Source organism: Colias philodice, chromosome 19 (genome assembly GCF_061535455.1).
Source record: "Colias philodice isolate Cphi_HAF_F1 chromosome 19, ilColPhil1 Martin Lab GWU primary, whole genome shotgun sequence".
Classification (NCBI taxonomy): Eukaryota; Metazoa; Arthropoda; class Insecta; order Lepidoptera; family Pieridae; genus Colias; species Colias philodice.
The window spans coordinates 4,140,620-4,164,311 of NC_143104.1; the positions used below are offsets into that span (position 1 = coordinate 4,140,620).

General features: G+C 31.8%; 1 protein-coding gene across 1 annotated transcript in view; it reads left to right on the plus strand.

Annotated features, from left to right (window-relative positions):
- LOC149479894 (adipokinetic hormone/corazonin-related peptide receptor variant I-like) overlaps window positions 1-23,692 on the plus strand; it is a 64,691-nt gene that overhangs the window by 32,337 nt on the left and 8,662 nt on the right. The window contains exons 5-6 of the mRNA XM_089707641.1: window positions 18,267-18,420; window positions 21,140-21,327. Of these exons, the coding sequence (XP_089563767.1) occupies window positions 18,267-18,420; window positions 21,140-21,327 (342 nt within the window). The remainder of the gene's footprint in view (window positions 1-18,266; window positions 18,421-21,139; window positions 21,328-23,692) is intronic.

The window sequence follows — 23,692 nt, forward strand, 5'->3', positions numbered from 1 at the left end:
AGTCGTTTTATAATAGTTGACCATTCAAAATATATCAATTTAATTATATTAAGTACTGTAGTATAGTTTTACAGGCACAATTTAGGTCTGTCGCCGAGAATTTTCTAATTTTGGTGTCATTTACAAAACGATATTTCTACAAAACACCAGTGATTCCTAAAGCATACAAATTACGTTATGCACTTCATTTAGTCACGCGCTAACCGGCTTAGCAGGTGGTTGTGTGCTGTGTCGTACCAGTTTCCCGCAAAAAATGTAAGTAAACAGTTTCATTGCAACACCCCCGATTTTATGCAATTTTGGTGTACTTAAATAATAATACTTGTGACAGTAATATTTTATTGTTATTTTGAGTATTAGTAGAGTTTTGGTTTGTTTATTGTTTAGTAAATATGTTATTATTTTAGTACACGTAGTTTTTTTTTAAGAATTTTTTTCTTGCAATTTCCAATTTTGGTGGTTTTGGTGGCATTTTTAGACCCACCAAAATTGCTTCCTTACACCAAAATTAGAAAATTAAAATAAAAATGTTTATCTACTAAAACCAACATTGCTTCATGAGACCAAAATTATAAAATCAATTAATAAATCGAATTAAATATTAATGTAATTACTATGAAATCGAATACGAGTCGAAATATTATGATGATAGCACAATGTACCGCCTTGTGCCCTCTTTTCCTTTGCCTCGTAATTTTACAATATTCACCCTACATAACACTATTTTTTTATCCTGTAGATAGATATTTTCAAATTAAGAAGGTATTCTGTTACAGGAATCCAAAGAAAAAAACTAAACAAACTAGAGCAGAGCAGTTACAAAGAAAGAGAGAGTCAGAAAGAAAGAGAAAAGAAAACATCAGAAAAGATCCTCTCAAGCTTGAAGAACTGAGAAGAAAAGAACGCGAAAGATACCACAGAAAGAAAGCTGAAGGCAAAATTGTACCGTGCGTTGTCCGAATTACCATCTCGAGCCCGTAGACTGAAACAGAGACGAAATTATATTAACTTCAAAGCGTACTGTGAAAGAAAAAAACGAAGAGGTTTACCTTCAATACTGTCCAGCTACATTCCACTACATAATTTACCCATCGAAACAACGTCACAGCCTACGTCACAGGCCACAGTAAACACATCAGCCAATTTCAAATTCACCTCGAGTTTTGCGATCCCATAACAAAAGTCTTACTTTTACCGTTGAAGCTGCTCCTGCTGCTCCGATTGAAGAAACTTTATCCATCGATGCTATTCAAAGAAGCACACCCGTTAATGAGACCGCTTCTCCATTTATAAGTCCCAACATAAGCTGCATACACTCTCCCAGTTCTATGTCTGGGCGAAACAGTCCACAGTCAGATATTTCTACAAGTAGCATCTTTAAACGAGAACTGAACAACCAACTTAGAAAATACCGAGAACAGAAAAAGTCCAAAATAAGATTACTTAAGAAAGCTCTTCTGAAGGAACAACAACAAAAGTTTTTGTATAGAAAAAGACTTGAGAGGTTGGAAAAAAAGATGAAGATAAGTTAAGGTTGGGTGTAGCAAACGTATGGTAAGTCCTAAATCAATCAGTCCTAAACAAAAAAGACTACGCAATATTGTGAAAAACTTCTTTGAAGATGATGAAAATAGTCGAATTTGTCCGGGCAAGCAAGATTATAAACAAGAGGTGGATTGAGAAAGATTCTATAATCACTATGGAATTAAAGGAAAAGCCCAGAACCTCATAGCGTCATACCTGCATGATAGGATACAGACTGTAGTTGTTAGTGGAGAACGTCCTAGCGGTGCGTCAATTAACATTGGTGTTCCACAGGGGTCAATTTTAGGTCCCTTCTTGTTCTTGGTATATATCAATGATCTTCCCTATTATTTGCAGGATAGGTGTGAAATAGTTCTGTTTGCAAATGATACCTCATTAATTTTTAATGTGGATGGGCATGACCCAAATGTTGACGAAGTGAACAGTGCTCTTTTACACATATCTGAATGGTTTACTGCCAATAATTTATCATTAAATGCCAAAAAAACCACTTGTGTTGAATTTTTACTTCCTAATGTAAAAAAGTTGAACAGAGATATTACCTTGAACGGGGAGGTATTGCATCCTACTGAGTCTACTGTATTTCTAGGGTTAACATTGGACGAGAAACTACAGTGGGGAGCCCATGTCAACACCGCTGCAGGTAAGCTCAGTTCAGTTGCATATGCAGTCCGAAAAATAAGGCATCTCACCGATGAAGATACAGCTAGATTGGTTTATTTCAGCTACTTTCATAGCATTATGTCCTATGGAATTCTACTGTGGGGCAAGGCTGCAGATATAGAAACTATATTTATCTTACAGAAAAGAGCCATTCGCTCTATATATAATTTACGTGCTCGGGACTCACTAAGAGATCATTTTAAGAATACTGGCATCCTTACTGTACCATCACAATTCACAGTATATATTTAATAATATTTTGCATGTACACAAAAGCTCCGACTTACACACAAGAGTAGGAGATAGACACGATTATGGCACAAGGAACAGGAAGAGAATTGAAATGCCATTTTTCCGATTAGCTAAAGTTAAAAATTCATTTATGGGTCAAGGTATACGCTTATATAATAGAATTCCTCACAATATTAAAGAGTTTAGTACTGTAAAATAAAAATGTACTAGTTCAGAGAGCGTACTACAGTGTTCAGGAATTATATATGGACGATAAAGACCCATGGAGGGTTATCGCGTAAAAACCACAGGACAGTTCTTTGGCATTTTATGATATAATATTATGTAGTTAGATATAAGTTACATATTATGTAATATTGACATAATTTAAAAGAGCAACTATGGAGTTTCTTGCCGATTCTTCTCCATAGATACTGCTTTCCGAATCGGTGGTAAATGTTAAAAATACTCATGTAATGACGATTCGAAAGTGCTACTAAATAGTAGTCTAATTGAATAAATGAATATTTGAGTTTGAGTTTGAAAGCAAAAACGATATTGGAATGATTCTCTAAGGAATTTACATCAAAAATATCTTGAGAATGGGTACCCGCCTATAAGCTATATTACTTTTACAAGAATGAGATCATTTTGGGTTATTAAGCCAAGAATCGAAAACCGTGAGACGTGCATGTGTAAAACGCATGCTAATATGGAGTTTGTAATATCATCTCTGAAGAACAACAAGATTATTCTTGAAAATTCCATAACAGAGGTCTTAAATACTTTGACTTGTGAAAAAACTACGGTTGCCTGTTTACTACGTAAATGTGAGGTTTGAGGTTTGAGGTTTGAGGTTGTTAGTCTTTAAAATATATAAGTAGGTTCAGCCATTAGGATTCATCTTTATATACTAGTACATGTTCTGTCCATCTTAAGCTGCACGCTAGCTTTACATGACATGAATTTTAAGGTAAAGTTATTCAGGCAGGCAAGCCAGCCAAGGCAGTCAGCAGATCTGTTACCAAAAGGCAATTTTTATTATTATTTTTCATTTTTTTATTGCAGTACAAGGTTTTTTTCCATCCAAATATAATTTTGGTGGGGTGTAACAATTTTGGTGGTATCATTTTCAATTTTGGTGTCAAAAAACCAATTTTGGTGGGAGGTCAATTTCGGTGTCAGGAATAACATGATTATTTAAGGGAATATTCTTATTCTTGTTGATAATTTAATTAAAAGATAGTACTATCTAACACCTAAAATCAAATTAAATAAAAAAAAAAACATAAACAAAAATTTCCACCAAAATTAGTAAAAAAATGCTAGTTGTTGAAATCCACTCAAATACATCTTCTTTTGGCAAAACAACATTTTATTTTTCTGAAATGATTGGAACAATATAGTTTTTCAGTTTTATAGGAGGATATTTTTCCTTGCACTTAAACCATTGTAATCCCTTTCTTTTATAGAAAATTGTTCAGAAAGTAGATTATATTTTGTACCTTTAACATATTACTCTTGGGGACTCTACGGGACTTGGAACGAACGAACGACGAACGGATATTATGACAATGTTTACTATTTGTACATATTTTATTGTTAATATGTCTTTTATTTGATAGAAAATTCCATCTTGAATTCTAGGTAAATGAAACAATAAACGTAGAGTTTGTGTTTGCTTCATCTTTTATGGTTGAATGTTTAACTAGTATAATATTAACTTAGTCAAACATAATAAAATACTATACTAGACTTAGTCAAAAGCGTGTCGAGATTTTTATTACTTTGCGCGTGTGTCATTGACCTGATTATGTTTAATGAATTTTAGTATAAAGGAATTTATTTTAAGATAAATTAAAAACGGTTAAATATTTCTTTCGCAGAATTAATTACAATAAATTCCAACGTATTTAACGTCGATTTTCAGAATTAAAATGTGAGCAATGATGAAATTTCAATGTGTTTAAACCACCCGAAATTTTATCTGCTATTTTCGTATTTTGACGTGACGAAATTCTTGAATACTGAAATATTAACGCAATATTCACAATGAACTCTTTTGAATTTGCATTTACTTTATAAATATACATCGAAAATGCGTAAATATTTGTGCTAAAGGCTTAATACTATATTAAAATATATACTCCTATTAGGTACTATAAATTTATAAAGAATAGAAAAAATTCGATCACGAGGCGGGACATGGCATTCAAATGCTTTTTAAATTTATATTTATAAAGCATTAAAATGCCATAAAACCAAAAATATATACTCCTATTACTGTTAACAGCTTTAATGTATAGTTAACAAAAAATGCGCAGAGTTATTATTTCTATATACTATTATTTCTCATAATATTTTATGTAAGTCTATCCATATGAACCAATTAAGGCTGTTGATATTAAATCAAGTCAAGGGAAACGAAGCAAAGATATAATTACCTGTATGAAACATAGATACTATAGTCTATAAATAATTTAAATGATAGTTTCAAAAAAAAAATACGCTGGGTATGCATATTATTACAAGGTGATTCCAGCTCGCTTTTTATTCGCCAAAATTCTGAAGGTATAGTATAATAGGTATAGTATATAACACATATTGAAACTAACAGCACTAGATAAATTACAAATAAACCTTTGCAATAAGGGCCGATTTTTCAATGCTTGGATAAAACTTATTCGTCGAATAATGTATAAAACTACCATTTTAAAAACGTATTCTAATTGCCCGTATTTGACAGTTTACGTGACATTTTAATATTATCGTGTAATACTTTATTGGACGGATACGTTTTATCCAAGCATTGAAAAATCGGCCCTAAATAAAATATAATATCATTGATTACATGCTCTCTGTTGTAGGACACTTTTTAAACAAATCTCATTAACGCATCAAATGTCATTGAACTTTTTGATTCTCCGTCATGTCTATGTCCTCACGATGTTTAATTTCACGAAAAAGAGCAGAGTTCTTCTTTCTTTGATGTTAGATAATCTGCAAATGGTATGCATAGAGTACTTAATAAAAAGCCTTTGACAGCTAAAGCTACAGATTGTTCAATTCACTTCCAGAAATTTCCGGACGTCAAAGTCCGAAATGTTTCACATTCAGTTAAAAGGAATAATTGAAATTGTTTTTGTGTTGAACTATTTCTAAAATCATGAAAAGTATTTGGTCTAAATCTTAAAAAAGATATTTCGTAAAATATATCGACGGTGTACGAGAAAGATTTTATTGTAGTCCTATGATTACGTTCCAGATTCAGCCCATTTAATTAATTTCAATATCGTATTAAAATATCTGATTCTTCCATTGTAGTATTGAAGTCATACATCGTATTGTTCGGAATATATGTACAAGTTTTCAATTTTCCTTTTAATTAAATTTGACCTTTACTCTGTTATATTTTCGTTTTTACTTATTCAAAAGTTGAAATGTGTCCCGAATGACAATATATTTATGTTTATTTCATTGCATCAGTATAAAAACGGATCAAAAGATTGGACCTCCGATTGACCTCGCCTGTCTGTCAACTTATTTTTGGCCCTTTTCCTTAATCTAACATAATTGTTTGGTTTTGAGTAGCAATTCATTGCTGATGTAATAAAGGTCTATGAGATTTCGTTTGTACAATTTAAAAGGAAACAGTAATATAATTTTTAACAATAGGATAGTTGATAATAGAAACAAGGCTTTTGTCTTCTTTTGTATAAAATATAATATAATATACAAGTACATTACTGTGTCCTGCTAGACCAAGACATTTTTCAATTAAACGAATATGTATTTTTCTTGAAATACCACAAATGGGATCTTAGAATACCGACGCGCAATGGTTTGATATTTGTTTGCCTATTTGTATTACTGTGTGTTCTTAGTTTAATTAAATCAAGTCAACAGTTTGAGGCAGGTGGAAATTACGGCCAATGTTATCCAACAGTTTAAGTGTTGTGTTTGCTTGTAATTAGTAGTTTGTGGGACAAAAAGCTGAAACTAGCTCTCCTTGAGTTCCATGACATGTTAGCATACTAGATATGTATGTATTTAAGGATCAGCGCACATATATGGCAGAGAGGAGCGCTTTGCCTATTCCACTATGTGCACTATACCTTATCCATGTAGTCGCTTGAATATGTATGAATTAATTGTTACCTATATTGATTTTCGATATAATTTCAATACGGACAATTTCACCAATAGATTGAGAGTGGAAAATGATCCTTTATTCAATGTGCGCCGAGCCTTAAATGGTATAAAATTGATTTTTGTATAAAAAAACCAGTAGCGCTATTTGAAGCAACAATAGCTTCACAGGATATGATATAATATATTTCAGTTAACAAAATATTAATGAAATATAAAAATAGTCTTTAGAAATAATAAAATACTGATTGTCTAAAAGCCATTTTTTGTTATATTTTTCTCCGTTTTCCAACATCGACTTGGTGTTTGTACTAAATTGAATTAGATAGCCATAGTGGTTTTGGCTATGTAATTCAATTACACAGTAATTAGTACAAACACCAAGTCGATCTTCGACTGAAATAACTGCCACAGTAATTTGAAATTTAAACAAGCACTTAAATTGAATTAATTTAAAGAGGCGAAAATTAAGTTAAAGAGAAAAGATTTCTAGAAAAGTGGTTTGAACATGTAAAATTTATTCATAACTTTTACCTTATTGCTCTAAACGTGACAAGACTAAGAGCTGATTTCAATGAAATTTATATACCAGATAGAAAGCTATAGGTTAGCTTTATTCTAATAATATATATACAATTTTAATACTAAATCGAATAAAATACAAATCCCTTACAATCAATTACATAACATCAATTCAAATTCCTCAAAGACAATAAATAAAATTGTAAAAGCCGATAATTCTAGATATCCATTAAAGCCAAAGCAAGTGCGTCAGATATTATTCTTCTGGGATTTACACGTTCTCACTCGATCCGGACACGTGTAAAATAGCCATTTTATAGCAAAAAGAAATAAACATAATTATTATGACTGTCGTGTGTAAGAAAGAACACGTTTCATTCAAGCCTTTTTCTTCTACCGATAGGTAAACAAAAAATAGATGAGTTGAGATTATTCACCTAGAGCAATATTTTGTTAATTAACTATATCCGAAATTACTGATGCTATTTTGAAAATGATTTCACCAGTGGAAAGCTACTTTACCTCTAATTAAGCAATTTTGTTTTATTAGTTCGGTATTCCGAATATCCCATGCGGGATTATTAATTTTGTGATATCAACTATCGGCATATTATAAGTAATGCCACAGAATAATAACTAGGTAATGCAAAAGAGACTGAATTTGCGTTCAGTTGAATCTTCAGTGCGATTATTTGGCGTTTTCGAAATAGGTTTTAGAAGCACTGTCATTGTTGTTGAAAATAATATGAGTCTCAGAACAACAATATCGCTGAAAAGTATTTATTTTGTTAAAGGACTCCTTCTATTTTAAAAAAGCTTTTTGTTTTTGATATTCTATTCATAGAGAAAGACTATAAGGCTATATTCTACGACCAACGACCAATAGGAAGCAGTATTGAGAAAAATATTCCAAAATATTTCTTTTGATAGCAGACAAAGTTGCGTGTTAAAAAAGTATATTTTTAACATTGAGATAATATTAATAGGAGACGACACCGCCTACATCACTTATGTTCCACTCAACATACGTCATGTGACGTATGTTGAGCGGTATTTTTTAATGGTTTTAAAGTGAAACGCATCAAACATGCCTTCGTGTGTGTTACGATATTGCACAAATAATACAAATAATACGGAAAAGTGCAAAGGAATAACTTTCATCGTTAAGAACCTAACTAAATAATAATTTTTAAAACTTAGTTAGAGCAAAAAAATGGCGCACAGATTTTGTTCGTGGTGTCTCCTCCATACGTAGTAATATTATCTCAATGATATTTAATCATAAATGGTATTTTCAAGCGTAATATAGTATCTGCTACAAAGCTTCATCAATTCTAGTTTCGTGGAATTGGTACCTATGTTGTTTTAATACAAACGTATGCGGGAATGTATTTCCGGGGATGCTTCAAACACAAATGTTAATAAAGCTCATGTGATTAATTATCTTGTTCTATTTATTACGGATCGATGATAGGTATAGTAGTTGTAATCTATACCTAATGTAAAAATGAATTTAAATTGGTTGCTAAGCGCAATTCTCGAGATCAGCTGAACCAATTTCGTTAATTCTTTTTTTATAATATTTCTTTAAGTACCTACGAGGATGGTTCTTATGGAGAGAAAACGTAAACAAAATTGCTTATAATCGTGATTTGAGGCTCTGAGCATGATTTCTCGTGATAAATCCAATGGATAAATCACGAGAAATCATGTAGAAAAGATGTTTTTCTATATGATATTTTTGTATATAATAAACTATTTCTTATATATAAGCATGCTTTTAAGGTTCACTAGACTTGAAAGGCTCTCCATTGTATTCATGTTGTCCGATACAACAATAAGATTCACTTGCACTTTGTAAGAAACATTTCCCTTTAATTGCACATGTATCTAGTAGTCTTATGTGATATATTATTACTGAATGCTTAACGACCCACATAATAAATATACCCTTATTTATATAGTAATATTCCTTGCATTACCTACAACAAAAACTTTGTTACTTCCAGCCTTACACGACTAGTTTTTTTTTAGACCAAATTTTAAGATAATAGAAATTAATTGATGATTTTTGTGCAATAAATTCATTAAATGATTTAACGCAATAACTACAAGCATTAAAAGTACCTAGTCAGTAATTTTAAAGCTACTGCCTTAAAACGAATAAATATAACACAAATATACTCTCAATATAAACAAGTATTTATTCAAACCAGAGACAGTAAAGTAAACTTACAGATATTTTCTAAGCCAGACGTTGAAAATATTTCAGTCACTTTAGTAAAATAAATATCAAGGCAAGTACATATTAGACGACGGATTTTCATTTAATTTCGTAGCATTAGTCCCGTGACATGTTTCATAAGGATTAGATGAAATAGCTCGGACTACAGCTTCCTACACACTTTCGAGTTCACAAAAAAGATAGCTACAAACTGAGAAATGTGTTTCGTAATTTATTAAATTGGCGACATATTATATCAACCCTATTGTGGGAATAGCTAATCGTGATTATTAAATATAATTCATAATATTTTGGTTCAATAAATATTTATGCATGCCATACAAACCTACGCATAAAAGCAAGTATTTCTTGCAAGTAGCATAAGGGAAATTTAGTACATTACTGCCAAATATAATCTAAACCTATAGAGTAACAGAGTAAAATTTGACAACATTTAACAGAGATTCCGTATGTATTGTATCCACATGTGACGGAATAGATTTTCATCATTTCTGTTTCAATAACTTTGTACTAAATTGTTATCATATCTGACATGTATACAAAGGATTCTCCAAAATAGTTAATAAGCAACTTATGATATTTGAAGGTCCATATTTTCATAATTTTTTTGGCCGCAATATATCCAATTTTCAGGTTTATTCATTGATTGTTAATCAATGAATAAAACTGTGCCTTACTTATATTAGTTTAGTCACAAAACAGCGGGGTTAATACTGTTTATAAAGAACAAACACAATGACAAGAATGTTATGGTATTATGTGCAAAGTCTGTTTAAGTGCTGAGCAATGTGTAAAATTCATTTATACAAAATGCCTACACGTGGAAATTTCTGAGCGGCGACCGCAACCTTTTAAGCATTTTATATTTCGTCGCTATTTAATGGTAAAGTAAACCTACTTCTTCAGAATATGGGTCTTTCGAATTGTGCCTAATTGAAACTTAATCAACGTCATTCTGTTTTCAACTATTTCGTTTTCGTTGTAATTTATTAATAAGAGTTAACTGACCTGAATTATACGTTACAGACATATCTAAACAGGTAATTTGTACATAATTTTTATCTTATAAGTCGTCACATGACAATATTTCTTTTAACACGAGACAGAGGCTGAGACGTGATCAATAATGTAACTGACATAGAATCAAATCTATTACCGTGGAAAAATTCTGCGAGTATATTTCAAAAATAATAACTAATATTATTTGTTCAATAACTTACTTCTAAGAAGTCTAGGCATTCTAGGAAATTACAAAAGAATGGTTCAGATTGAAAAACTATCTACAGTAATATTATAGAGAGGAAAAATTTTTTTTTCTGTGAATGGAATAGGCTCCGAAACTACTATACCGATTAAAAAAAAATATTTTACCATTAGAATTCTACATTATCCCTTATGAACATAGGCTATATTTTATGATGTATTTATCCCGGGTCCACCCGGGCGGAGCCGGGATGAGCGGCTAGTATTTTATTAATGTATTAGCTGTCCCGGCAAACATTGTTCTGCCACACTTATCACTTATGGGTATGAATAATAGATGTGGTCCAATTCTCAGACTTACCCGATATGCACACAAAATTTCATGAGAATCGATCAAGCCGGAGGAGTTTTCAAACACCGCGACACGATAATCTTATATATTTGATATCTTAATGTATATCTGTTTGTACAAGATATTTTGCAGTTAATCCGACATTATAAGACGTGTAACGATTAAGAATGAATTTATAATAAAGGGAATGTACGTTAAATGCTATTTTATTGAAGTAACCATTTGAGCTCAACAGTGATGTATGGACGGTATTAATCCACTTTCACAAGATAAATTGCCATTCTTTTAAGCTTATAAACATTTTTATATGTTATCCTTCGAACTTTAGTGTGGGTTATTTTTAATAAGCTATTTTTGTATCCAATCTCGACAGTGAGACTAAATAATGGCTTTGGTATTATTCCACTACGTTGGTCAAGCTTCTAATAGGCGAATCTTTCTATTGCCCTTCTTTTATATTTGATGATAAATGCGATTGGAAGATTATTTCAGTGACAATTCACAGATTTATTTAATAGGTATTATATATAAAATATTTGTCACTTATAAGGTATAGTTTATAGGTATAGGTATATTTCTTAAAGGATGCCTTAAGTCCCGACCTAATTTTAAGCCTGTCTACGGTAGCAGATATGAAATTTCAATGGAGGTTTAAAACCAATTGTCCTGTCCTAGTTTAAGAACTTTCATACAGCAGATGTAGATTGTTTGTCTTAAACTTTGGGCTCGAATCGTGCATACAATCTTCAAGTGTTGAAACTTTTAATATACTTACCTAGAAGTTGAAGCTTAGCTTTAGCTCGCTTATTATGGAAAATAGTGTATAGGGGCCAAAATTACTACATGACCAGTAATCTATATCTTATATGTATATAAAAATGAATCGCAAAATGTGTTGGTAAGCGCATAACTCGAGAACGGCTGAACCGATTTCGATAATTCTTTTTTTATTATATTCCTTGAAGTACAAGGATGGTTTTTATGTAGAGAAAACGTAAGTACCACGGGCGAAGCCGGGGCGGACCGCTAGTATATATATAAAAATGAAACCCGTTTCGCGTTGTCACGGCATCACGCGTAAACGGGTGGACCGATTTCGATAATTCTTTTTTTATTATATTCCTTGAAGTACGAGGATGGTTCTTAAGTAGAGAAAACGTAAATATGTACCACGGGCGAAGCCGGGGCGGACCGCTAGTATAACATGAATTTACATTTAACATAGGTATTTCTGGTCTGAAGTATACATAATATTAACTTCAATTTAACTCTAGGTTAAACTATCTATCTAACTACTCGAGTTACTTATCTAATAAAGGTTGTAGGTAATAAAGCAAAAGTTTCATAAGCTTTTTATACCGCTTTAATCATTTCTTAGACTAGATATTATCCAAATTAACTACATAAAAACTATAGATTAAAATATCAAGTAACATAAACGATTTATTTCTGAATTACACAGCCTAATAACTACAGAGATCTGGGAGGTCACCGGTATACCACTAGAGAGAAACTAAAAGAGCAAAGACCTTCAAATATCAAAAGGCCTCCAATTATAGTTGGTCCCTAATGAATTAGTAATAAACACAACGATATCTTATTCATAATTTGATTACAAATAAAGTGAAATCATTACTTTATTAACTAATAATTGAGTAATATTTGGTTCGCGGCTTTGTTTGATATTCATGTTATTGTAACATAATCGTACTTCATAAAAGTTTTCATACTCTATTTTCACAATCACCTTATCTTGTACATAAAATACTTATGAATTAGATTACAATTATTTGAACGAAAGCAGTTTCTATTCTCTTAAAACAAAAACATACATATTATAAGTATACGTAAGTAACTCGATTAAGAACAAAGAAAACTAAACTTTGATTCAATAATAATTATTCAAGGCAGCGTAGGTATTAGCACATAATACAAATGGAAGTATCAAGCTCTTTCCTAAGCTAAAGGGACTCAAACTCAAACTCAAACTCAAACATTTATTTATTCAATTAGACTTCTTCCAGAAGCACTTTTGAATCGTCATTACATTCTTTAAATTTACCACCGATTCGGAAAGCAGTATCTATGGAGAAGAACCGGCAAGAAACTCCATAGTTGCTCTTTTAAAGTCATGTCCATATACAATATAATTTTACATTACATGTTACTTACATCTAACTACATAATATTATATATTATCATAATATGCCAAAGAACTGTCCTGTTATTCTTACGCGACAACCCTCCATGGATTTTCATCTTCCATATATTCCTTAATGCTGTAGTAGGCTCTCTGAACTAATACATTTTTTAAATAAGTTTTAAGTTTAACACTACTAAACTCTTTAATACTATGAGGAATTCTATTGTAAAAACGTATACCTTGGCCCATAAATGAATTTTTAACTTTAGCTAACCTATAAAATGGCATTTCAATTTTATTTCTATTCCTTGTGCCATAACAGTGTCTATCTCCTACTTTTGTGTGTAAGTCCGCGTTTTTGTGTACATGTAAAACATTATTAAATATATACTGTGATGGTACAGTGAGGATACCAATATTCTTAAAGAGATCTCTTAGTGAGTCCCGAGCACGTAAATTATATATAGAGCGTATGGCTCTTTTCTGTAATATAAATATAGTTTCTATATCTGCAGCCCTGCCCCATAGTAGAATTCCATAGGACATAATGCTATGAAAGTAACTAAAATAAACCAATCTAGCCGTATCTTCATCGGTGAGATGCCTTATTCTTCGAACTGCATATGCAGCTGAGCTGAGCTTAGCAGCGGTGGTGGCAACATGGGTCCCCCATTGTAGCTTCTCATCTAGTGTCAAACCAAGAAAAACAGTAGACTCGACAGGGTATAATACCTCCCCGTTTAAAATGATATCCCTTTTGACCTTTTTTACATTTGGAAGGATAAACTCTACACAATTTGTTTTTTTTGCATTCAATAATAAATTATTAGCATTAAACCAATTAGATATGCGTAAAAGAGCAGAGTTTACTTCGTCAACATTTGTGTCATATCTATCCACATTAAATATTAATGAGGTATCATCTGCAAACAGTACTATTTCACACATATCCTGCAAATAATAAGGTAGGTCATTAATATACACTAAGAACAAAAACGGTCCTAAGATAGATCCCTGCGGAACACCAATGTTAATCGGCGCACCGCAAGATTTCTCTCCATTAACAACAACGGTCTGTACCCTGTTCTGAAGATATGAAGCTATGAGGTCCTGAGATAAACCTTTGATACCATAAAAATTTAGTTTCCGTAATAGAGTGGAATGTTCTACACAGTCGAAAGCCTTAGAAAGGTCGCAGAATATCCCCAAAGCATTCTTTGAATTTTCCCATGCTTTATATATATGTGACAAAAGAGCTATTCCAGCATCAGTGGTAGAGCGCCCCCTTGTAAAACCAAACTGTTTGGCGTGCAGTAAACCATTTGAAACAAAATGACTACATAATTGGTTTAAAATCAATTTCTCGAAGACTTTGCTCAAAGTTGGTAAAATAGAAATAGGCCTATAGTTATTACAGTCTTCTTGGTCACCGCTTTTGAATAAAGGAATAACTTTACTAAACTTTAATAAATCAGGGAATATACCACAGTCACAACATTGATTAAATATAAACGCTAAATGGTTGGCAATGTTTTCTATAATATTATTTACTAAATTCACAGACATTCCCCAGAGATCACATGTTTTTTTTAAGTTTAATGTTTTAAAAGTTTTAACAATTTCATCTGCAGTCACATGTCGCAATTCAAATAATACATTACACTCCGCAACATGGTCCCTCAAATAGGACTCCGCAAGCACTGATGATGAATTTAATTTTTTAGTAATACTAACAGGGACACTACTAAAGAAATCTTCAAAAGCAAGCGCAACATCAGCACTTTTGTCAATGACCCTGCCAGCATTTACAAGTTTTATGGTACTATTTGTCCGGCTTTTGCCCATTTCACCATTAATAATTGTCCAAACTGTTTTAACTTTGTTATCAGAGTTGCGTATTTTATCTCTGACATATAGACACTTGGCAGTGAAACAAACTTTTTTAAAAGTTTTTGAATAATTTCTAACATAATTATGGAATGACAAGTCTTTGTTATATTGCTTCATGCCATATAACTCATATAGAATGTTCCTGCATCTGTGTATACTAGGTGTTGCCCATTGACTAAATGGTAAATCCTTGGTGATACTTAAAGATTTAACTTTAAATATTTCTTTAAACTCATTATGAACTAAATTAAAAAGATTTGTAAACATTTCACAAGGATTATTATAAAAGGATTGATCATTCAGGTTAGGCAGTTTATTATTAATATTATCTCTAAATTTATCAATGCCTTTTTTAGTTATAGGCCTAACATTAATTCTTTTAAACTTAGGTATGCAATCCCATTCCAAAACTACTTTCTGGCCACAGTGATCTGAAGTCAGTATATTGAGGATATTTTTTTCTAGACAGTTGCAATCACAGTATATATTATCAATACAAGTTGCAGAAGTAGGTGTAATTCGTGTGGGTTCATCAAAAACTTTATACAGATTAAATGAGTGAAACAAATTAACTATTCGTGTTGCCGTCTGTGTGTGTGAAAGTAAATCAATATTAAAATCACCACATACTATTACCTTCTTTTTACTCCTGCCTAAACGCTTTAATGTTTCTTCCATGACTGTCTCAAACATATTATAGTCACTGGAAGGAGGTCTGTATACGCAAACAATAATATAACGCTCAAGCTCAACACAGGACAGTTCAATGGTGCGTTCTACAGAAAGACTTACAATGTCAGTTCGTTCTTTGCATTTAACACTATTGTGTACAAAAATAAGAGAACCTCCATGAATAGCATGTGCCCTATAGTATATACTTTTTAATTTATAATTATCAATATTTAATAACAACTGACATTGTTTAAGCCAATGTTCTGTTACACAAAATATTTTTATACTATTATGATTTAAAAATAATTCTATTTCTAATAATTTGCTAGCCAAGCCTTGAATATTTTGATGTACAATGGAAAAAGGCTGCTTAGCTGTTGTCTTACATACTAGTTTAAATCTAGCTTAGGGCTAGTTTGTCCGTCAACACTTAACCTAGGTTGATGTATATAATTATTACTACATAAAATTATAGTAGATCGATGGTCTGATACCAAACATGTACCAGACTGGTTAATAATTTTATATGCTATTAACATAGCAAGTTCTCTCTTATATCTAAATGGCAGATACACTGTATTCCTTGTCAAGCAAAAAGATTTTGTACATGAATTTATGTCAAAATATATAAATGCATCACTATGATGATTTGTTAGGTTATATAATTTTAAGTTAATGTTATAGATAAATCTATTTTGATTTTGTGTCAAACTAGGCAAATATGGCAATGTACACAACATAAATTTGCATTTTGTCTCACTACTAATTTTCAACATTTTTTGAAATCCTATATCAATGTCATGTTTTTTTAGATTAAGACTATCTCCATATAATATAACAACAATACTATTTTCATTAAAACTATTATATTACTGACTATTGACTATTATATTCTTATTTCCAAACTTAGTTAAATAGTAAGCAGTAAGCTTAAAACATATTTTATATTGAGCGTCTCTATTTGACATGAACTGCAAAATGAATGGGAAATGAATCGGGTATAATTTACTATTGTGATCGAGCTTTAATTTATGCAGTGTTGTCGCTTTTACTAGGTCAGAACCGGCAAAGGCTTGAATCTATAAAACTATAGCCCGTTATCAAGAGTGAACATTTTAATTTCTAATAAATTGCATTTACACGGAAACGAAATAGTGTTTAAAGGCAAAAATGAATAATACTTAAATCTCCAAAAATCTTAATTTTCCATACTATAAGTATCTACTATATTTCTATGGACAAATATATCGGAATGTATTAGGGACTATAGGGACGCCTGCTGTCTGTCACGAGTCAGACAACTTGAGATAGATTAAATTGGATATTTTTGTTCCATCGTCTTCAAATACTGAAGTACCCAAATTTTAGTTGTTTTGTTTATTGCGATAATGATATGATTTATCAATTTGGTAGAAGAAAATGTAGGTTGGTCTTAATTTAACGTACTATTTTTTTATGTATAGTTTTTGGAGAACGTTATCATTCTTTATTAGAGTTATAAATAATTTCGAACTGATTTCTATATTTTGATATAAAAGCATCTATATTTAGTAGTTACTTAGGGTATAGACAAATCATCGTTATGAATGAACGAAAATTATACATCCTTGAATAATTTATTGTATTGAATCCAATTTTCAGTGAAGACAAAATAATATTTGTGTATAAGATGATTCTGCTATAATATCTCGTGTCATGATATTTATTATATTACACACCACTATTTGTTACCTACGTGGACATACCAAGAAATAAAATTATTAGAGCCAGATTATTAGAGGCAACAAATTAAAAAAAATATAATAAGTAAAGATACTTAGTAACTCAGGCCCCGGAACCATAGACACAATAGAAAATCTATTGTGTCTGGGACCGATCGGGCCGCTTGGGGCTCAATGGGTTAATACTATACAAACTAACGTAAATTATAATTCCCATTAAACGTGCATTAACCTTTTTACCCCGGGTAACTTTCGCATATCAATTAAGGCCTTTGCTTATACGTAAAAATATACTTCAAATATACTATATTCATGTTTACATGTTCATAATTAAAACAATGAATATGAAAGAGGCTTGACTTTTGACACGACATTGTCACATTTAATTTAAATTGTCAGGAACACTCTAGAATTTGAGAAAACAAATTTGATATAGCAGGTAAATTACAATTACAAACTATAACTGGCTTTCTTAACACAGGCTATGCCTAGCAAGAGAGCCAGAGCCTCATAACCAATATTGTATATCCTAAAGGTGAAATAAAGATTTATTTTATTTTTTTTAAACACAAAAAAATTAATACAGGTATTTAATCTTATTTAATTGAAATCGATCAGTTTTCAGATCATACTTAGCAGCTAATAGCATAATACTGGCCCATTCTTGAAAAGTCGCTTACACTTTGACTGTGTGTGTTTCCCGGAATGTCTGACGGCTATTAGTTATTTTTCATGCTTTAATTAATGGGCCATCTTCACAATCGAGAGCTCTGGTCGAACAAATGATCGTCGATGTTTGCCGCAGATACTATCTATAATGACTCGATCATAGACATTTAGGTCCTCTACACTATCGTGATTGCCTCTACTCGTCCAACGCTGCCCATTATGAAGAGCTCCTTTGATATATTTTTTCTCAATTTTTGGCAGGTAAATGTCAGCAATCAGAACATGGCAGGATTCACCTGCGGAGGTCTGATCAGAGGCCACTAGCACGGGCTAGGAGAAGGACCCTCAGGATGACAGTTACGATAGTTACTGCCTTCGCCTGCTGTTGGATGCCCTATGCCACTATGACGTTGTGGTAAGTAAGGCCATTTAATGCAAAATAAAATAAACTGAATTTCTTTCGATACTTAGCGATATATTGCTATATTTATTGAACAAAATGAAAATAGCATAAATATAAAACATATCATCAAATCTCATATAACAATTAAGAAGTCTCACAAACGTTTTTTAATTTAAAATAGAAAAGAACTTGTTCGTATATAGATTGTCTTCAGTATCAATAATGATTCAAAATAAACAGAAACAGAGGATTAGTATTGACTTCAAGAAACTAGGTATTAGAGTAACCTTGCATTCTAGCTAGGTTCTAGATATAGATTTGCAATCGATTTGGTTTGATTAACAAACTACTTGAAGTGATAGTTTCTTGTGGGTTTCTTAATTAATTTAAACTTTCGAGTTTGAATTAATTCTTATTTCATTTATATCTTGTTTATCATCGTAGTTTCTGTGGAATGAAAGGGAAATTTGATAGAAGGAAAATGTTTAAATTTTTAACTTAAAAGTTGTTTAAACACAAAACTTTATTTAACAAACTTTAAATTAATATGATCGAATAAGATGATTAATTAATAAATACATATACTTACATACACTATAGTTAATTAAAGTAATCTTAATTGTGGCCTTGGTGGGATTCCATTTCGAGGACAAAAAAAAACTTTATTTTGACCATTGTTTGACATGATTAAGCGGGCTATTCACTTACCGGCCGCAGGGGCAATATCATTTTCAATAATATTTTTAGGTCTAATTTGACCGGATTATAATATAAATATAATATTTCCAAACCTAATCGTAATCATACGCTAATTTAACTACAATTGTTATATTAATTACAATCTTAGCTAAATTGGTTAGTGGGATGATTAGGTAAATTTAACGTAGGTTAATCAATTAATTAATACGAATCGATTGCTTTGAATGTTAATCCATCAAATTTTCGAAATTTAAATAACTTAATTTGTTAATCTTTCAAATTAAGTTAATAATTTCCGAAATACGATGACTATTTAGCGCCTTATTAAAGCCAACGACAGCGTAACGAGACAGTTGAAAAGTTGTTACTTGTTACCTATATTATTAGGTACTTAGGAAACGGGTACTTACAGTCATATATATATTTATATTATACTAGCGGCCCGCCCCGGCTTCGCCCGTGGTACATATGAAAAATAGATGTTGGCCGATTCTCAGACTTACCCGATATGCACAGAAAATTTCATGAGAATCGGTCCACCCGTTTCGGAGGAGTATGCAGACTAACATTGTGACACGAGAATTTTATATATAAGATATTGAACGACCTCCTTTATTTAACTACTACGGTTCCTATACCTACTGAAAATTTATTACATTAATATATTATGCGATGAGAGATTGTAAGCGTAGCCTTAATTAAATTTTATAACATTGCATTCGATGTTAATTTATGCTACGTAAACCAACGGAAATTCGCTTCGCTATGTGCGATTTGTGATGTTTGTTAATTCTTCATCTTTTAATAGAAGATAAACTCACCTAATATATGTGGAAGAGAAAGAATTACAATGAATAATCATAAAGATATAAAAAGAACATGATTTTTCTAACAGTTTAGTATTTATACTTACGGGTGGCCAGGAATTGATTCATAAAAACACGTATAATTGCTAAAAATCTTCAAATACAAGAAAATACAACAATAGAATAAAGTCGTATGAAGGTAATTGAAAGTTTTAAATACTATTAAAATAAAACAAAAAGTTTATATACGGGTCTAGATTAAATCATCACAAGGAAGGAAGAATACAATATACATTAAATTATTTTTTTCAAAGGTTCACTAACTCTTATGTTTCCTTTAAGTGTCATTGAACCCAAGAGCCTATTATTTAAGGCAAAGAAAACCACTTTACTACTTTTTAACAGATTTCTTTGAGGTTTCTCTTCGTATCCTGCTTATCTAACTTATAGAGTTCTTTGACTTTCTCTTATAACGATTTAGAAAGGGTAAATAATTTCTTTTATTTTAAGATCAAGGGAAATAATTGTTTACTTGAACATTTGGTTATTATAATATCGTGGTTTTTACGATTTATCATATTATGTTTTTTGTTTTAATGTACCAGCCCTTTATTCAAGTTAGTTCAAGTGGTTTTTATTTGGTCCTTTTGAGAATCCCACGTAGTTCTCAGTATGCAAAGTAAGGCCTTCATTTGAATAGGTTTCAGTTGAGGCAGATTTCTGTCTTATCACATTAGTGGAGGACAGACGGCGCAGCTGTAGCTTATTGTAGCTTGTAGATGTAGTTGATATTCTAATTTACAACTAACTAACGTCCCAGACAACGTTATTGTTTGAAAATGTAAATGTACTTTGTGGTTCTGCAAATGTACCGTACAGTGAAAGTACAATTAATTTCTTACAAGGGTTCTTACCCTCTTCATAACATACAATTAAAGTAAATAAAAAGTACAATTAATTTCGTACATCAATTTCTTAATTGATTGTACTTTTACTATTTATAAGTATAAATATTACCGAGAAATCGGAAAAATAAATGAACAAATGAAAAATAAAAAAGCTCGTAGATATACACAATAGAAAAACATACGTCATTTTAACATCATTAACTTATTTTTATTTTATACGTTCCGTTATATAAAATAAAATAATCAGAATAATTAGTAGAACCATAAAAACAAAACTAGTTTAAAAATTATAGATTTTAAAGTTAATATTCTCTTCAGGTACATGTTCGACCGGGAATCCGCGATGCTGGTGTCTGCGCGGGTCCAGGACCTGTTCTTCATCATGGCGGTCTCCAACTCCTGTATGGACCCCCTGGTGTATGGTTCCTATACCTTGGATATGAACATCATTAACAGAACGTTCAGGAAAATCTTTTGCATCCATAGCGAAAACTTGAATGGACACAGTAAGTATTGTAATTTGATTGGTTTTAATTTTATTTGGTTGGTAGGTATTTTGTAAGTGTGGCATTGATAGATTTTAATATGTATTTAACCCTCAACTACCTGACCGGAGTCTCTCAGACTCCAGCAGTCTTATTTTTGTCTATATCTTTACAAGCAAATGTATTTGAACGGTGTGCGTCCGTGTACCTTCGCCCCTCTGCCTGCAGTACCGCCCCTGAACTCGTCGAGGTCATACGCGCGCGCGCTGTGTTTTGGTGAGTAAAAAACTATGTCGTGGAGTCTGAGAGACTCCAGGTAGGTAGTTACGTGACTTTTTCATGAAACTTTTTTTTTCTGTTTTAGTTCAAAATGACCTCGAATGATAAAAATATTGATCGTTGGTTGGAGGAGGACCTTTCCTCGAACGAAGAAGAATGTTTTGATGAACTGTGCAGTGGACACGAGGAAGATATTGAAGAAAATTGTGTTCTTCCCTGTGATTCTGCATCTGATACAGAGATGCAGATGCAGGATGTTGTTATGAAGCACCTGAAAAGTTGGCAATACGCAAGTACTGCTTCACATGTGACCCGAAAAAAAAAACTTAAGACGCAGTACTTGTGTTTCATATATAAGAAGCCTACATGCCTGCAGTGCTCCTACACGGCGTGCTCAATATGACGGGAAAAATTGTAAAGTTTGAGCCTTGCAATTTTATAAAAAAAATTCTTTTTTGCCAAAAATTTGTGTCACATTATGTTGATTAGTTACTAAACTTTAAACAATTTATGAAGAGAGTTCCTAATTTTTGTTACTTTTTTTCAGGATCTCATTTATTAAAAGTGTAAAATTTTTGAAAAAAATTTGCTTACTTTAAAAAAAAGTGTGGTTTTTAAGTATAAGCCATAAGGTTATATGTATTTTTTTTACTTTTAAGAAATAAAGAAGTGTTCAAGCTATAACATGTTTCTTTTAATTTATTTTCATTTATAATAGTTTTTGTTTATTAAGAGTTCAAAGTATGGGAGTCTGAGAGACTCCAAGTAGGTAGTTACGTATAAGAAATTAGGGTCAGGTAGTAGAGGGTTAAATTTTGTTTGATGTTTAATGTTTATTGAAATATTAAATTGAATTGATAAGAATTGTGTACGCACATTTATAGTATTTTTCATTAACCGATTTTGTTTATTACTTTCTCTGCGATATGGACTAGCTGTGCCCTACTGTTTCACCCGTGGACATATCCACAGCAAAAATTTTTCTTTCTTACCAAGGTCATAGTTTTTGCTGCGGATAATATAATGCGATATTAAACTTGAGAGTAGTTGAAGACAACTATTTTCAATCCAAATGCCTTAAAAGATAAAAGTTTTGATGTGGCCTTAAAAACGTAAAAGATAGACGGAAAGCTTTTTTGCGCATTTGTAATATAATTTTAGTAAGTATAACGTACCACGATGATATGGAAATACATTCAAAAAGTGAAAAATCATTTATGACGTATACGAAGAGAAAAAGATACAATTACGCCCACAACCTGTAAAAAGCATGACACGAATACAAGTAATGAATTTCGAATGACCAACAAAATATTTATCTACTTACGGACATAAAATTTGACCTTTAACACTATTGTGTGCGTTTATCAGTCAAATTTCCTTACATCTAGTCTAAGCAATTAAAACTTTTCTCCTTTTTCAATATTTTTTTACCCGACTGCGCAAGAAGGACCTTTATGTTTATGACACGCTTTGTGTAAACGGCTTATAGATTATAGCTTGCGTGGGGAAAAAAGATACCAACATCAAAAATAAGCAGACGTTTTGACGGCAATTTAAAACTATATATATTATCTTTTTTCTTGAAATTGATATTTTTGGTTTTATGGCATTCAAATGCTTTTTAAATATAAATTTATAAAGAATAGAAAAAATTCGATCACGAGGCGGGACTCGAACCCGCATCCTTTCGCGCCATTCCGGGGCGGATGCCTGACCAATTCAGCCACTCATGACCCGCCAGAGCAATCGAATCTATTCTATTCTTTCAGTTTTATGTGTCTTGGTTGAGATGGTTGTTAATCATATCAATAGATGGCGCGCGGTGTGTCCCTAGACACATAAAACTGAAAGAATAGAATAGATTCGATTGCTCTGGCGGGTCACGAGTGGCTGAATTGGTCAGGCATCCGCCCCGGAATGGCGCGAAAGGATGCGGGTTCGAGTCCCGCCTCGTGATCGAATTTTTTCTATTCTTTATAAATTTATATCTTTATTATTATCAAGTGGGATTTTATACCAGTTGCTTTAAAATAAAACTTTTTTTCAATTAGAAGATCTCTTCTTTCAATAAATTACCATTTTTAGGGTTCCGTAGCCAAAATGG